The sequence below is a fragment of the Aspergillus tubingensis genome (genome assembly GCF_013340325.1).
Source record: "Aspergillus tubingensis WU-2223L DNA, scaffold_8, whole genome shotgun sequence".
NCBI classification, from domain to species: Eukaryota; Fungi; Ascomycota; class Eurotiomycetes; order Eurotiales; family Aspergillaceae; genus Aspergillus; species Aspergillus tubingensis.
The window spans coordinates 4834262-4850457 of NW_023336282.1; the positions used below are offsets into that span (position 1 = coordinate 4834262).

Consider the following 16196-nt stretch of genomic DNA (forward strand, 5'->3'; position numbering starts at 1 on the left):
TCGCTCGTTCTGCCGGCTTGGCGGCGTGCTTAGTCATGGGACATTATCGAGATGGTCATGTGATCGATCGATATGTTGGTTATAAACTATCATTCAACTGTAACTATACAAGTTCTTCGAATGAATAAACGCTTTAATTCAATATAGAAATAGTATCTACCATCTGAAGCATAAGCTACCGGATATCAAGTTATACACAATGCCAAATCATAATCATTACCCACTACCCTGCACCCTACAACTCCGCCAACAACTCGCCCATGGAAATCGGTTTCCTGACTGCATTCGAAAACCCATCATGGTACGTCACCCAGACACGTCTACCCGCCTTCAACGTCTCATTCTGCTTTGCCGTCTCGGGCGACTCATCTGACGGCGGTGGTGTAGGCTCCTTGATGACTCTGCCGAAGAAGTCGCGCTTCACGTTCGGCCCGTGCGCGGTCTTCTTCGCATCGCCATCGTCCTTGGCTTGTCCATCGGCGGTCTTGCCGGAGGACTTTTTGCCGATATTGGATGTCGTTAGTGTTTCGGATTGCTTGCGGATGTTCTCTTTGCGGTACTCTTGGTCCAGGACTTGGCGGATCGCGTAGCGGACGGGGGCGGAGCCGCTGACGGTGGGGGTGGATTTGGTTTTGGAGAATGTAATGAGAGTATCGAGGGGGCTGTGGAAGTGTTAGTATGGGTTTATATAGGATTGTAGGGAGAGGAACGATGGGGAGCATACGGTTCCATCCGGTAGGCCCATCCTCCGTGGGCTCCGGCGTTCTCGATGCGCACTTTCTCGAATCGTACGCCTAGACCAGCCATTACGCGGACGGCGGCTTGGATGAGCGTGCGCTCGCTCTCTTTGCGGACGCTGGCTACGCTGCGCTGCTCGCCGCTGCCGCGAACTACGACTGGTTTCACGTCCGGGGAGAGCATTCGGACGAGGTTCGGGATGAGGTCGATGACTAGGGAGTCGGTGGAGCGGAAGAGGCGGGATAAGGGGGCTGAGAATGCGGACTGGAATTCTGTGAGGATGGCTCGGTTCTGTTTCTGAGCTTCGTAGGCGGCAAAGTCTGCTCGAGGACCTGAAAATGGGTGTTCCTCTTCTTCGTCGTCGACTTCCCGGGGTTTGGCTTTGCCTTGTGCCGTGGCGAAAAGGTGGTGGAATGCTACGACGGATTGGCTGAGGTAGGCACTCAGCTCCCAGTCTTGTGCGGTGTAGACCTTGGAGGACATGGTGTCGTGGAAGTGTAGCCAGTCGTAGGCTGCGTTGGGTTTGGAGAGGAAGGTGTCATCTTGGTAGCTTTGCAGTGGGTAGGATGCAAAGCACTCTGCCACGGCGCGGTCGTGCTCGCCGCTAGCATCGACCATTTCACGTAGTCGTTCGATGGCATGGCGTTTCCGGAGGTCAGCGACACCTACTGGTACTTTGTCCTCGGAATTGGAGAAGGGATCGCGGAAGGAGTCGACGCCAACAGGTGCATCTGTGAAGCCGGCGCCTTCGGTGAAGACTCGCTCGATGAGATCGCGCACACCACCGCGGTTTAGGCCTTTGAAGAAAGCACTGCCGCTACTGTTGGCGCTGAGAACCTTTTGCTCCAGCCAGCTTCGTGTCAGTCGTAGAGTAGATGGACATTCGTTTCTTAGCTTATGCGCCACCCATTCTGCTGCCACAAGGACACTGCGGATGTCGCCCTCTGCTGTTCCGCTGCTCTTGACGCCTCCTTGTTTGCGCCGAGCAAGGCCCCAGGAGGCTTCACAGAGCCGTCGGACGCCATCATTGTCGGATGGAATGCCTTCGACGGTGAAAATCCGCTTCATGCGTGTGACGACGTTCTCCAACGGTGCTTGGCGGACATGGATGATCTCTGCAACCGAGGCCGCACGCAGTGGTCGTAGACTAGGATGGTAGACATCGTTGCAGACCATGATCAGCGGCCGTAAGAATCGGAAGTTGTCGCCCTTCTTCTTCCTGCCCTTGGTCTGCTCAGTAGCGCCTGACGAATTCTTCTGGTCCAGTAGGACCAGATCAATCAAGGCTTTCATGAACCCACCCTCACCACCACCTCCAGATCCGCTGACGACGCCGTCTACTTCGTCGACGACGACACAAACAGGCCGTCCTGCCTTGCGTACCTTTTCTTCGCCAACTTCCACGTTCATGCCCTTGACGTTCTCTGTGCCCAGGGAATCGCGAATCCTGCCTTTTACCACATCCTTGCTTCGATCATCACTCGCGTTGATTTCTAGCACTTCGTAACCAGCCTGTCGAGCACATACATGTGCTAGTGTGGTTTTTCCTAGACCTGGCGGGCCGCATAGCAGTAGAACCTTTCGATGCGTCCGTTCCTCTTCGCCTTTGCCGTTGAACGGTTTCTTTGCCTTTGCCCTGGCGATGTTTGGGAAAACGATAGGTTCCCAAGCTTTCAGCCACCGCAGAACAGATCGATGTGTGCGCTCGTCCCCAATCAATTCAGTGAACTTTCGTGCGCGGTATTTCTCAGTCCACATGGCTGCAGCTAGCTTTGCGCTCTTCTGGTCGTGGACCGGGGCTTCGATAGACGGCTGTACCACTGGGGCAGGTCGTGTCTCGGCCGGGGGAGCCTCCGGCTCATTCGCTGCTTCATCGAGAAGCTTGTGGATATCGATACCGTAGTAGCTCTTCTGAGCCCTTCCGGGTGCTGTAACGGAGCGACCAGCAACAAGTCTTTCGTAGCTGACACGGGGTGCGGGTCGCTTCAATGAAACGTGGTGTGTCTTGCCCGAGCAGGTTTTTATCTGTACTGATCGGTATGGCCTTCGCGAGGGAAGCGACATGATTGTGCTCGGCTCCGGTACGGGAGTGGGATCAAGGTCTGGCGCAGTAGATGTTGGCTTCGGAGTCGATTCCGTTTGCAGTTGAGATGGCCTCGGGATTTCAGGTAGTTCAACAGGCGGCTGTTGAATAATGTCCTCCTGCACCTGAAACTCGCTCCTTAGTTGCGCATCGTTGAAAGCATCCCAGTCATCATCATCATCCGCTTCATCCAAGAACCCGCCCATAATCTTCTGCCGCTTGGGCTCTTCACTTTGCGATTGTTCTTCATTCTTTCTCTTCTGCGACTCTGGCGACGGAGCGCTCGACGGGAACGGAGCGGGGGATGCAATGAGGGACATTTTGATAGTAGGTGGTGAAGACGGTAATAAGGCGAGTGTTCGAATAGGAGAGTAGATGTTCTTCCGCTTGGAAGTTCGTGTCGGAGTATCTGATCTCAATCAGTTGTTATACTCAACACTCTGGACAGTCGAGTCTACCAGGCCTTATATCCTCGTCACTGCGGAAGACATCAGATAGATTCCACGACCGGTGCTGAATAACTATTCCTTTACGCGTATTATCTTCCCGTTGGAAGTTCAATGCCTCGAGCTCGTCGGAGAAGGTATCGGAGGGGGGTTCGGGAGGGTCTCCCTCGGAGTGAAGATGGATGGCCGGATCGAAGGAGGGAGGGATGGACGGGGGCGACGTCGTCATCAAAGCGAGTCTGCGATTATTTGAAATGATAGTGTGTATTATGGAGTGTCGACTCCGTCCCGAATCGATATGTCGAGTGGGCTGATTGATGCGGTGATAGATTGATGTAGTTGGTTTGCGACGCGTGCGACGCGCCGCGGACGCGCTAGTCCCGATTAATTAATGGCCCTTAGTAGCCTAGTGGGTGTGCGGACCCTAGATCTATACAACACTGAATATAATGAGAATCTAGATGATTGGAAGTGTAAATGAAGGATTTTAAATTAGGAATTAAGGGATAAAACAGCTGATTAGGTTTGTAATAACACAAGCATCAATCTTTCCTAGTCGTATAACAAGAGGTCCATCAAAGCAGCTTTTACCCAACTCCAACGCCATCATCATAGCACAAACCCAGAAAACAATCAAAATCTATAGAAAGCACATGCATATCCTCGTTATGGTTGATATCCTCCTTCATCGTCATCCATGTTGTATGCCCAGCACCCAACTGCAGAGATGCCATCATTTCAATGACAGGTATGTAGCGAGAGTTGTGTAGTTGGTGGACGGGGCACGGCTCTTTTCTTTGGCAGGCTTAGGCGAGGCAGGCTTAGGTGGAGATGAATTGGTCTCCTCCTTCTTCTCTTTGCTAGGTAGCCACTTCTTGCTCGTGGCTTTGATGCCTTTCAAGGTTGATGCGGTGGAGGAGACGCTGTAGCTGGACGAAGCGTCGTCGAGGGTGGAGGTAGATTTGACTGATTCAGGCATGGCTTCGGATGTGCTTCTGAATTTCTTATAAAAGAAGTGGATGGTTCTGTTGGTAGTACTGTTCGACAGTCTGGGTGGATGTATAGTTCAGTTGAAGTAGTAGTGCTTGTATAAGGAGTCAAGTAGGAGAGTAAATGATGAGTATGAGCAGTCACAAATTATCTAGAAGGTTCTTTGGTAGTTGAGATCTGAAGTATACGAAGCAAGGCTGCCAGGCGGCTTCCACGGTCCTTATATACTGATGCATTCGTCCATTCCGTGATGATGGATTTAGTCCGAAGCCCACGGAGTAAAATTCACGACGACCCACCCTGACGTCTGAGGAAATGATCAAGGCTTAGCAATCGGACGACATCCTACATTGTCAGATGCTTAGTTTAGACTGCAACTTATCCTGGTGAATCATCAGCGCAAGTCATTGCTCGGTGTGGCCCACCCATGATGCGGTAGGCCGCATACCAAGGAGCGAAGGGCGTGTGGTTGGGTGTCAACACGAGGCGCTAACCCAGTGCGGTGGCCGCCATTGGGAACGCCGCTCTCTGACTCGAGAAGGAATGGAGGTCAAGATCTGCCTGATATTGTTGAAAAAATGGGTGACGACGCCCTTTGACTTTGCATGAGAGTGGGATGTGGCCCGGAATACGGTCCAGGGCAATCGGTCGGGGTACTAAATCAGCATGGTCGGACTGGTCTCGATGTGGCTTTGGGGTAAATTAGCCTTAGTAGACCTTGTTAAGGCGCGCCGAGCCTGCGATGAGTCAATGCCTAAGGTTGTAAGTTACCGCGTGTGACCCAGACAGACAAAGCCACTGCCTTGAGCAGGCAGAATCTGACACATGCTCTATGATAGTCAAGATTATATTAGCTATGGCTAAAGTGAAGTCTAGAATGCTGCCTGAAGTCGAGGGCCGTGAGAGATGTTGCTATTCCGACTCCGATACACGAGACTTCAACTCCGAAACTAAGTTTTATTCCGAGCCAATGAGATCCCGAGCCCTAGCAAATACTGCAGAGAATTTATCTTGTCCAGCTTCGGACTACCTTTGGGGATGACTCGATTAAATTAAACAGTATGGCCAATTGCTTAAGCCCCTTTTCGAGAATGAGTCGTTCAGTTTGTATTTTAAAAAAACTATCAAACTCCGCATGCAGACGAGCTGTGCCACGAAGCTTCATCCCCATAATTCCTTGTGCTTGCCGCCCTCGTCTATTGCCAATCTCTTCGAAGTCGCATCGTATTCTGTTAAGAAGCCTCTGTGGATAGAAAGTTGGCGATCTTCTAGTCCCTTGCCTCTCCTTTGTCTTCGATGATATATAGGCCTCCCACTAAAGCACTTACCACCATATGATCGTCCACAGTCCCTTTGACCCTCCGAGCTGGAGGCCTTGAAGCAATAAGTGTGGGGAAAAACACGCTGATATCTGTTCTGAATAGACCCATATCATGTGTGTTACCTAGCTGAATTTTCCTAGAAGTGCCTTCAGGAGAGCATACAGAAGCAGGGAGGTTCGCTTTGAAAAAGCAGAGCTACTCCACCCTGATCATTTTCATATACAAGATCTGCTGCTGGACTGGCAGTCTCAATTAAACGCGAACCTCCCTGCTTCTGTATGCTCTCCTGAAGGCACTTCTAGGAAAATTCAGCTAGGTAACACACATGATATGGGTCTATTCAGAACAGATATCAGCGTGTTTTTCCCCATACTTACTGCTTCAAGGCCTCCAGCCGGACTGCACCGGCTGTCATCTTCCACCATACCTATTTCTTCCAAAGAATCTCCCATTGCTATGTAGTTTCTCTTTGCGGATAGATAGTCTCGTTGGGAGGCAGTACCGTTTCCAGTCACTCCATTCGAATAATGTATATACCCATAAGTTGGTTCCTATTCCGGAATCACATACTAAATTACACGTTGAGGTAGTAGAAGTTCTTCTTCGACGTCTTGGTAAAAATTGATTAGTACTGTTCTTCTTCGATATGACCTCTAAATGCGCAAAATTGGTTCTTGTAGCGCTCGCGTGTCTATTGAGGCTAAGAATCTGTAACTAGAGCTGTTCCTCAACGACTCCAACCGTCAAAGGCCCCATATCGGTGATCCCAATGTTTGAATTATTCAAAAGCCCGTTGTCTTGCTCTATTCGCTCGAATATGGTCTATGTAGCCACAGAAATACGAGGGGCAGGGGAATAACCGATAATTTCAACGCAATCTTACTTAGTTAGTACACATCCCAGCGTAATGAAAGTTGAGATATTACCCTCTCCTAAATCCCAATATCCACGGTAGCTGTTTTGAAATCCAAAGACTTTTTCTTATTGTTAGGCTTCGCTGTCTGTTATTATTCATTTCATTGGTTTTTCCTGCTGTAAGAAGTATCTTAGAATCAGTAACCACTTGCTGTGCAAGGAAGGGTACTTAATGTTTGTTGTTATCTTGTCACTGACCGAGTGCGGACACTTTTTTCAATCCATTTATCATCTTGAAGTATGCCGGATAGATATTCGCTTGTTACTAGATGGTAAAGATGAGTGCTTAGATAACAGAAAGAGCGGTTCCCAGTTGCCTAGTTTCTTTTATGCAGGGTAGAAAATCGAATAGGCTGTACCAGAAAAGTTGCTGACTGCGCGCAATCAAATTCATCTTGCAAGCCTGCTGATCTGCTTCTTAAGGTTCGCGATGGTTCAATGTGAACTTCTGCGTCGGTGCGTCTTTCATGTCAAAAATCCGTTTGGAGTAACGGCCTCTCTATAGATGACCGTTCTGGGGTAGCTTCATGCTCTTCCGACGTCGAATCCCCCTTTTTAGGTAGGATACCTCTACCTCGGCTTCCTCTTGTCCACAATATAATATAGTCCTCGAATAAAGTCATTTGTAACCATTTGACCTTTAATGGTCTGCTTTATCCTGCGATTGTTGTGCTTTCCTTTAGTCGCGACAAACTTGCTATCAGTATGGCACTTTGCATGCATCGTACGTAGGTACAGATCGTTGTCGGATGGTATCTGGACTTCTCATTTATCGGGGCAATGCAAGTTGTCATACGCAGCCCGCCATTTTGGGACTAAATTGCTGATGACATGATGCGGTAGCAACAACTCGCCTAATCATCGTAAGGTGGACCATAATGTGGCCAGTAGACTGTCAAAAGCCATTTTAATATCATTTTAATACACCGTTATCCCAGTGGGCTGCATGCAAGAGGTCTTTTTGTAAGGACCACTGCGGTCTTTCGGGCGTAAAAATGCCCATCCCCGTACTTTCGTGTCAATAATGTCCCATGAGTATCCCCTAGTAGTAGGACATGCACTCATAGTGCGTTCATTCAGACGCCTCTTCTATACGTGGAACAGATTCAGTAATCTCTTCCCGCCTTTGGCTACAGACATGCGAGCGGGAAAGAGGTTGAAATAAAGGGCGGCTCAAAATGAGGCTCCGGCCAGGCTGTAACGGCTTGCTTCCAGATTGGGAAAGACAGCCCTAAGAAACGTTCATTTGAAGGATACGAACGCCAGACCAGGCACTAGGCACCGGGGAGTGTTCTAGGGTTCTGACATGTGTGGGATCGGAAGCTATGTTTGAAGAGAGGCAAATTAGGAACACGGTGGCGAAGGGTCGGAGGACGTGGCTACTTAGCAGGCGAAGGGTCTGGTGAAGTGTCTATTTACGTGGATATTCCCATCCGCAGTGCACAGAGCGAATAAGTTGAGTTCTAAGGGCAAGAAGAAAGTTTCTGGGTGGTGTAGTCTTACTGAATGATAGAGGGCAGATTCACATAAAAGATCCAAGTGCAGATGCAGATCTATACTAGGACCTGGCTCGCCAGAGTCAGATCGACCAGGATATCGTTATATGAGTTCGGTCGGTCTTCACTTGGTTCGTCCTGAGTATTTTCTGTCTGGGCAATAGTAATGAGGTAAAGTGTGGGTGGGATCATCAATTGCGCTCATACGAGCCACTAACTGCTCGAGGAACAAGACGCAGGCCTAGAAGAATCAAAACTAAAGCACGTAACAGTCTATGAAGGTAAAGGGATGATAAATTATCGGAGTGCATATGCCACTTTAAATCCAGGAAGGTGAGTATACAAGGATAAGAAAGACGAAGCAATAGGAAGAGGCTACAAAGGCACAGGGTCGGGTGATATGTCTGCCTGTGGTAGAACCTCAAGCATCGCAAGACATCGTGATTCAATAATTCGCTGGGTCGCTTCATGGTATGCTTCATGGAGAGTCATCTGTGAAGTGAGCGCTTGATTTAGCAGAGCATAGTAACTTGGAAGTCTTCTGAATACTAACATATTTAGGAGTACTAGTACAGTAATAGTACCAGTTAGCACTTTTACTACTTAAGCAAATCGCTTAGGAGTGGAATGCTTCGCAATGTCTTGACGTAAGATATTGATGACGATAAGGCTTCTCCAGACATCGACTATTACTTTAGATAGATGTACATCACTTGATTATGTAGAAGAAGGAGAGTGGGCTGGTGGGTGATGGGTGGTATGGTGTGGTGAGGCTCGGATGATAAAGTCCGAATTCTGCCATCCCTCACCGCCATCATGAGCCTCACCTCAACCTCAACACCAAGTCTTGGCAAGCCCGCATCGGCAGATGGGTTGCAACGAAGTCTTATTTCCAGCGCATCATCAAAGTAAATCGTAAAATAAACACATCTTACGATTCTACAGGCATTGATGCACCTTTCTATCAGCTTATTATTACTCGTAAAGCCCAAGATTGGTCATTAAGCGAATTTTGATTTCATACGACCGTAACCTCTATAAAAATCATCCAAACGAGCTATAACCTCGTGTTTAAAACTCCTCGTCGTCAGAAACCTCCTCACCACGCTTCTTTCTAGCCATACGCTCCTTTCTCTTCTTTCTAAGCTCAGCAGAAGTGAGCTTCTTCTTCTTTTCAACAACGGTCTGGAAGCAGAGTTAGTATAAGACTCGAAAAGCTTCAAACGATCTGAGAAACGGGGGTTTGAACTGACCTTGTTGCCCATGGCATCGACGACCTCCTCGGGACCATCCTTGGCCTCAAGACGGGGACCGGAACCTTGTCCCTGGACCCAGTTGTGACCGGAGGGAGTCATCTTACCGTCAACGACGGCCCAGACTTCCTCGGTGAGGTTCTCAGTGAACTCACGGGAGTGAGTGATGATGATAACACCACCCTCGAAGCTCTTCAGAGCCTTGGACAGAGCACCGAGAGAGTCACGGTCCAGGTAGTTAGTAGGCTCGTCCAGAACGATGACGTGAGGACGCTGCCAAGAGCAGGCGGCAAGGACGACCTTGACACGCTGACCACCGGACAGACCGCGCATGCGGGAGTGGGAGACCAGCTCAGCATCGAGACCGAACTGCTCGCAGTGGGCCTCAATCTCCTTACGGACCAGAGGACGGAACTGACCGCTGGCAAGAGCCTCCTTCTGATCAACCTCGGCAACCATCTTGGCGTGAGACTGCATGATCTCGTTACGGGGAATCCAGGCGTTGTCGGTGGTCATCATGGGAGTCCAGCGCTCGCTCTTCATGCCGATGTTCTCACCCAGCGAGAACGAACACTCGTATTCGTAGCTGTTCTTGAACTTACGACGAGCGTGGATACCAATGACACGACGGGGCTGGCCCTCGATCTTGTAGATCTTGTCCATGGCCTTCTCATCCTCGTCGGTGACGATCTTGTTGGCACGGTCCATGGTCTCACGGTCCTCACCGGTCTGGAAACGCCACTGGATGTACTCGGAGGGAGTGGAGTCGAGGTGGTTATCAATGTGAGCGAAAGCGTGCTGCTTGATGTAGGCGATACGGATGTTCTCGTGCTGGTAGACGTCACCGGAGGTGGGGATCAACTCACCGGTCAGGACGTTGACCAGGGTGGATTTACCAGCACCGTTGGGACCAATGACGGCAATACGAGAGCCCAGGGAGACCTGGAAGGAGATGTCGGTGAGCTGGGGCTTGGGGGTACCGGGGTACTGGAAGGACATGTTGTTGACACGGATGATGGCCTTGGCCTTGGTCTTGACACCCTCAAGGAAACCGGGCTCGGGGAACTTGAACTCGAGCTCGGAGGCACCCAGCTCGTAGTAGGAGCGAGCAGAGGGGACACGCTTGACGAACTCGCTCAGGTTACCACGGTAACGCTTAAGCTTGAAGCGCTCGTAGTGGACGACGTGCTGGATGACGTTGTCCAAGAACTTGCTGTCGTGGGAGACGATGATGGAAGTGCAGGGAGAGGTGCACAGGTAGTTCTCCAACCAGGCGACGTTCTTGACGTCCAAGTGGTTGGTAGGCTCGTCGAGCAGCAGGATATCGGGAGACTCGAACACGGCACGGGCCAGAGCCAGCTTCATCTTCCATCCACCGGAGAGGGAGGTGATGGGACCCTCGAACTGCTCACGCAGGAAACCGAACTCCTCGAGCTTGGCCTCGACGTCCTCCTGGCTGGTCTCGACACCGACCTCGCGGAGCTTCTTGATGGTCCAGCCAATGACGGTCTGCTCAGTATCGGCGGCATCCAAGTCGTGCTCAACGTAGACGGTCTTGACCTCATCCTTCTTGGGGAAACCCTCAAGCTGCTCGTTGTTGATGGCACGCATGAGAGTGGTCTTACCGGTACCGTTGGGGCCGAGCAGACCGTAACGCTGACCACGCTTGAGGCGGAGGCTGGTCTGGTTCAGCAGAATCTTGGCACCGTAGGCCAGGGAGAAAGTGCAGTTGCACAGATCCTCACCCTCCTCCTCGTCGGAGAGAACCTCATCCTCAGCAGCGGCACCGGGGGAGGCGCGCTTGCGGAGGGTCTCGACGATGGGCTTGGCCTCCTCGTCACCAACGATGGCAGCGATGTAGGGAAGGGCGTTCTGGGTCCAGCTGGTGACCTCGGCGTCCTTCTCGTCAACGAGCTGACCAGCGATGGCAGCAACGTAGGTGATGACGGACTCGGCCTTCTCAGCCTGGGCGGAGAACTTGGAAGAGAGGATCTCCTTGAGGATAGCGGAGACGGTGGAGATGTCACCAGCGGTGGAGATCTCGGGGATCTTGCCGTTCTTGACATCACCGACACGGCACAGGGTGTCCAGACCCTGCTTGGTCTTACCACGAGCCTCGGGGTCGGCCAGAGTCTCGTAGTTCTTCTCAAGACGGGGCATCAACTTGGGCAAGAAGGGAGCGACAATCTGGGGGTCCTCCACGAGCTTACACATGTTGTCAACGATGACAGCGGACTTACGCTTGATGGCAGTCTCACGCTCAACCAGACCACGGTCCAGCAGGGGGACCATGATGGCGAGGGTGGGTCCGGTGACATCGGAGACGAAAGTGGTAGCACCGAGCAAGTGAACAGTCTCGGGGACGTTCTCGGGCTTGGCGATACACTTGATGAGCTCGGGAATGAAACGCTCAATATCCTTGTTGACGATCAAACCGCAGACCTTCTCCATGGTAGCGTAGGCAGCCTTCTTGATGTCGGCCTTGGTGTCCCACATGGCCTCAGAGACAACGGGGATGAGCTCGGGGACACGGAAAGAGAGCTGAGCGGGGGCAGTCTCGACGAGAGCGTTGATGCACTCGAGAGCAGCCAGCTTCTCCTGCCACTTCTGGGCGTTGGCGAGGGACTCGAGGACGGGGGGAAGGACAGCCTTGACGGCGTTGCCGTTGACACCCTTCACGATGGCGAGGGCAGCACCCTGGGCGGCGTTCTTGACGGGAACCATCTTGTCACCGACGGCGGCAAGGACGGGGCCGAGGAGGGTGACGAGGTGAGGCTCGACACCAGGAGCGATGGTGGCGTGGGAGGCAATAGCACGGATACCCTCGCAGGCACGCTCACGGACAACAGCATCCTTCTTGTTGCTGAGCTGCTTCTGGAAGGTCTCGACAGCCCTGAAAATTTTTCATGTTAGCCATCTGCCACCGACCACCTAGACGGCAGAGCGGGGTATTCTGCAGGTTATACATACTTGAGAGGGAGAGCCTGCTCGGGGATAGGGCCGCTGAACAGGTGGGCCAGGTTGTCGGCAGCAGCGTTCACCTCATCCTGGGAGGAAGAGATGTTGAGGTTCTTGATGAGGTCCTCAAGGACAGCGACAGACTGAGCAGTCTCCTTGCCGGAGACAGCAGGAACGGACGAAACATCAACAGCAGGCATTTTGATCGTGAAAGACGATGTCGTAACGTCGGAGAGAGAAAAAAGGAAGAAGAAAAAGGAGGAGAAAAGAAGCGAGAACGGGTGGAAAGCGTTCTATTAGGGTATCTCGATAAGAGGTGGCGGGCCCACGAAACCGCGTCTGGAAAATTTCACAGCACGCAGCAAACGCTCTAACACGGCCGCACAGGCGAAATCTATTTTTTTTGTCCGAGAAACGACAAAAAACAAAACAAATTTTTTAAGATAGAGGAGCAAACCTCTTAGAAGAGAGAGATGAAGGATGGGGAGAAAAAGGGAGGGAGGAGGGGGGGGGAAGCGAAGGTGGGTGGAGGAAAGTGATATTTATCGCTTTGTGGCCTGCGTTTCGCCGCCCAACTTTTTTCAGTCCCGCCGCCAGTCCCAGAAAATCTCTTTTAATGAAAAATTTTTCGCTGTTCCTTAGAATTTGTCCCGCACTAACTTCGTTTCCGGTGTAGCGGCGATGGGCTGTCGAAGCAACCAACCGTGGCTCGTGAATGACTCTATATGCAGCCGCTGATTGGCTGGATTCCCGTTTTCGCTGAGTCAGCCGCGTTGAACCCTCAGCCAAGGTTGCCCTGGTTGCTACTCAACCATCAGGTTCGCTCCATCCTCACGGTCTGCCCGCTGCCATCATGGATCTTTGAAGGTTATTCCTGGCCATCGCCTTCCTGCCGTTCGTCCCGACTCTTTTCCGTGCGGGAATCAGCGGAGATGGAGCAGTGGGAGCGGATATCTTGGAAAATCATGGATAGCCTTCCCCGACCGATATTACCCCGTCAAGAGGGATTGTGATTATTTTTACATACTTTCTACTACTTTGTAACATATGGGATGGGCTGCCAGCCAATCCCCTTTCAGATCATCGAGCCATTTGCAAGCATCATCAAGTTGCCCCTTTCTTTGACAGGGCTGAGAGGGTCTTGAGCACAGCCGGTTTCTGTACCACCCTTTCTCCCCCTTATTGTTACTTCTGAGGATACTTGGAACGTCGCAGAATCCTCCCTATCGTTGTCCATCCCAAGTCTGGGGAAATTATTGTCAGGCTTTCATCGCTTATGGCGGAGCGAACATCTTCACATGTGTATGCCAGCGTAGCAATGCTGTGAGGACAATTCAGTACTTACTCTTCAGACTAGCCAGTCATCAATAGCCATTAGTTATTCATACCTTGAGCCGGTCCAAGCTGACGGGCGAAAACGGAGAACGATCTGGCTCCGGGCCATGGCTCTTGGTAACTCTAACTTAGTAGAGTTTTTATTATTATGATTTTTGTTATCCCTTTTCTGAAGACTTTCTGTCTCGAAGGGGGGCTGCGCCACTTCACCCCGGGAATGATCAGAGGTGGCGACCGGCATGAAAGCAGCAGCATCTGCAGGGCCAACCAAGCCATGATGACACGGAGGGGCGGAGACTAGCCGGCCTCAGTAGATTTTTATCAGTCTATCTATCAGGATGTTGCACCCCGGACTCATGGCGTGTCCAGGACATTATCAAGGTATGTGCCAGCATGCAGCGCCATCATGATTTGAATGGTGGTTTGTCGATGCATTTTGTGGTAAGATGCAGGCAGGCCTGGGAAAATCCTGCCCGAAGCATAACCATGTTGTCAAGAAAAGGAGCATTATGCTTTTGCGCCCGGAGATTGTTCCCCAGAGAGTCATGGATGCCTTATTATTGCCAAACACAAAGGGATAGGCGACTAAACACTCTCAGGCATAATTCCGGGGTTTAAGCGTCGCAAACACACGCCTGAAACAATGGCTCATTGCAGGAGTCGACGCATCACCGCCATTTGTCTGACTCAGGCTTTTCTCACCGCATTCAAATATAACTGGCTATAATTACTTTTCTTTACGTTATGTTGCCGATTGGCGTGTTGAGACCAAGTAACTTTACAGCCCTTCTTCAAAGTGACATCCAGGCCTGCCGCCTCAGCCAACCCGAGAACCGTGCCTTATGATGTGCACCGTCAGTCTTCAGAATACGGGGGCCCCCCTCTTATCGCTCTTATCGGCTATCGAATTTTGAGTTCAATTTTCTCCGGATCCCCTTCCATTTCTTATCCCCCGCGAAAATATCCAAATCTGTAGTGGCAACTTGCAACCAACCACGCTATTGCCACAACAATGGTGGAAGTAGGAACCTTCTTTGAACTCGTGAGCGCTATTCGCCCATGATGTGGGTCGACACGTTGTTTTTTCTACCGACACCTCGCAGTCTCTACAGTGCACATCCAATACTCTTCTCCTCTCTTCGCGAGATGGCAAAGTACCCTTAAAAGTATTTGGCAGACACAAATTGTCTCTCTACCTTCACTAACCATCATGGTTATCTCATGATGAGTCATTAGTAACCATTACTATCCCTTTTGGGTGTTGCCCCGGGTGTTAACCTTCAGCGCCCTTGGTAGAGGGAATTACTTCTTACTATATTCTGGACATCAATCTAGACCTGCTATCAGAATATTGCTGTCGCGTCTGTCTTACCGTAGCACTATAAGTAGAGAGAGCCACACAGATATAGTAATCATGCTCTCACCTGTCTCAATCTAAATCAATTTCAGGCTCCTGATGAAATTTAACCCGTGTTACCTGCTTGGGACGTAGCGTGCGTGATTCCCGCCTCAGAACTGCGTCAGGAATGTTGACGAAGCGCAAGAACTATACTTACACAGGTCTGGCCTTTGACCGACTCATGCCGTCCCATGCTGTCATGGCTTGAATTTATCTACGTGATACAATTAGGGCATGGCGAGGACACATGACGACGTTTCTCGATATGTCATGATCTGTCCAACTGACGAGACCCGTTCATTGTAGTTAGTCATTGCACTTGATGAAGATAATCGTACGGTCGCAGTATAACGTGTTATTTTGCTGAGGATGTATGTCTACTTAGATACGAGGAAATATCAAGAGATCGAGACATTTGCTAACTGAATGATATGGGTTGTTCGATCGATTTGTGTGGTCGTATCATATAACTGCTCAGCATAGCATTGGAATAATTAGCAAAACTTTAGAAGGTTTAGATATGAACAGCATCATTGGTCTAGTGGTAGAATTCATCGTTGCCATCGATGAGGCCCGTGTTCGATTCACGGATGATGCATTCGAATTTCTTTTTTTCCCTTTCTATATTTGCCTCCGCCAACTGACCTCTGCGACGATGTCATGATGGTGTAGCTTTTCCCTTCATTGTTCCACTGGAGCGTATGAGACACTGCTACATACTGACCTTTCTATCATTACATGTCAAGGCGAAGGGGCAAATGCATTTGATCTATCTGCTCTCAAGAGATTGGGTTGGACAGTTGGAAAAGGTAGCCGATCCTGGCTCGAGTGAATGTCTCAACATTACATAGTCATTCTCCGTATGATGCCATGTAGAATATTCTGCCATTGTGGACTGACTATCGACTGGACAATTTGGTTTACGTATACAATGAAATGTGCCCTACCACTAATACCGAACATAACCGACGAAGAATGGGGTGGATGCGGCTCGCAGGCAGCAGGCAGAGGCTAGCCCGGGATAGCTGGCCAGCTGCGCCACTCATTTATATCTGCTTTTAAGGCTGTCCTTGCTGGTATTGCGCTGAAGGGTAATTGCCAGGAGTATCTCCGTAATTATATCCAGCAGCTTGTTGGCCATAGCAGTTCTGTGGGCCATCGTACTGGTTGTTGTAATGATATTGGCGGGATGAATCCGACATAATGGCTAGCATGGATATCGATGCTGTCGCCCAAAGGACTTAAGAAGTGATGCAGCACG

The 16196-nt window shown here is 50.5% G+C and overlaps 3 protein-coding genes and 1 non-coding gene across 4 annotated transcripts; 1 reads left to right on the forward strand and 3 right to left on the reverse strand.

The window, feature by feature from the left end:
• Positions 1–235: 235 nt before the first annotated feature.
• On the reverse strand, positions 236–3496 carry AtWU_07887 (putative sister chromatid cohesion factor (Chl12); the record flags this gene model as incomplete). Its single annotated transcript, XM_035502996.1, has 3 exons — positions 236–662; positions 725–3230; positions 3280–3496. The coding sequence occupies 3 exons, from the start codon at positions 3494–3496 to the stop codon at positions 236–238; spliced, it is 3150 nt and encodes a 1049-aa protein (XP_035358889.1).
• A 504-nt stretch (positions 3497–4000) lies between these two features.
• On the reverse strand, positions 4001–4246 carry AtWU_07888 (uncharacterized protein; the record flags this gene model as incomplete). The annotated part of the gene is made up of 1 exon (XM_035502997.1): positions 4001–4246. One exon carries the CDS (start codon positions 4244–4246, stop codon positions 4001–4003), a length of 246 nt encoding a protein of 81 aa, XP_035358890.1.
• A 4815-nt stretch (positions 4247–9061) lies between these two features.
• AtWU_07889 (putative translation elongation factor eEF-3) lies at positions 9062–12401 on the reverse strand (the record flags this gene model as incomplete). The annotated part of the gene is made up of 3 exons (XM_035502998.1): positions 9062–9175; positions 9244–12136; positions 12214–12401. The coding sequence occupies 3 exons, from the start codon at positions 12399–12401 to the stop codon at positions 9062–9064; spliced, it is 3195 nt and encodes a 1064-aa protein (XP_035358891.1).
• A 3061-nt stretch (positions 12402–15462) lies between these two features.
• AtWU_t205 lies at positions 15463–15533 on the forward strand. The gene has a single exon. It is a non-coding gene; the product is annotated as a tRNA-Gly (tRNA).
• The last annotated feature ends 663 nt before the right edge of the window (positions 15534–16196 follow it).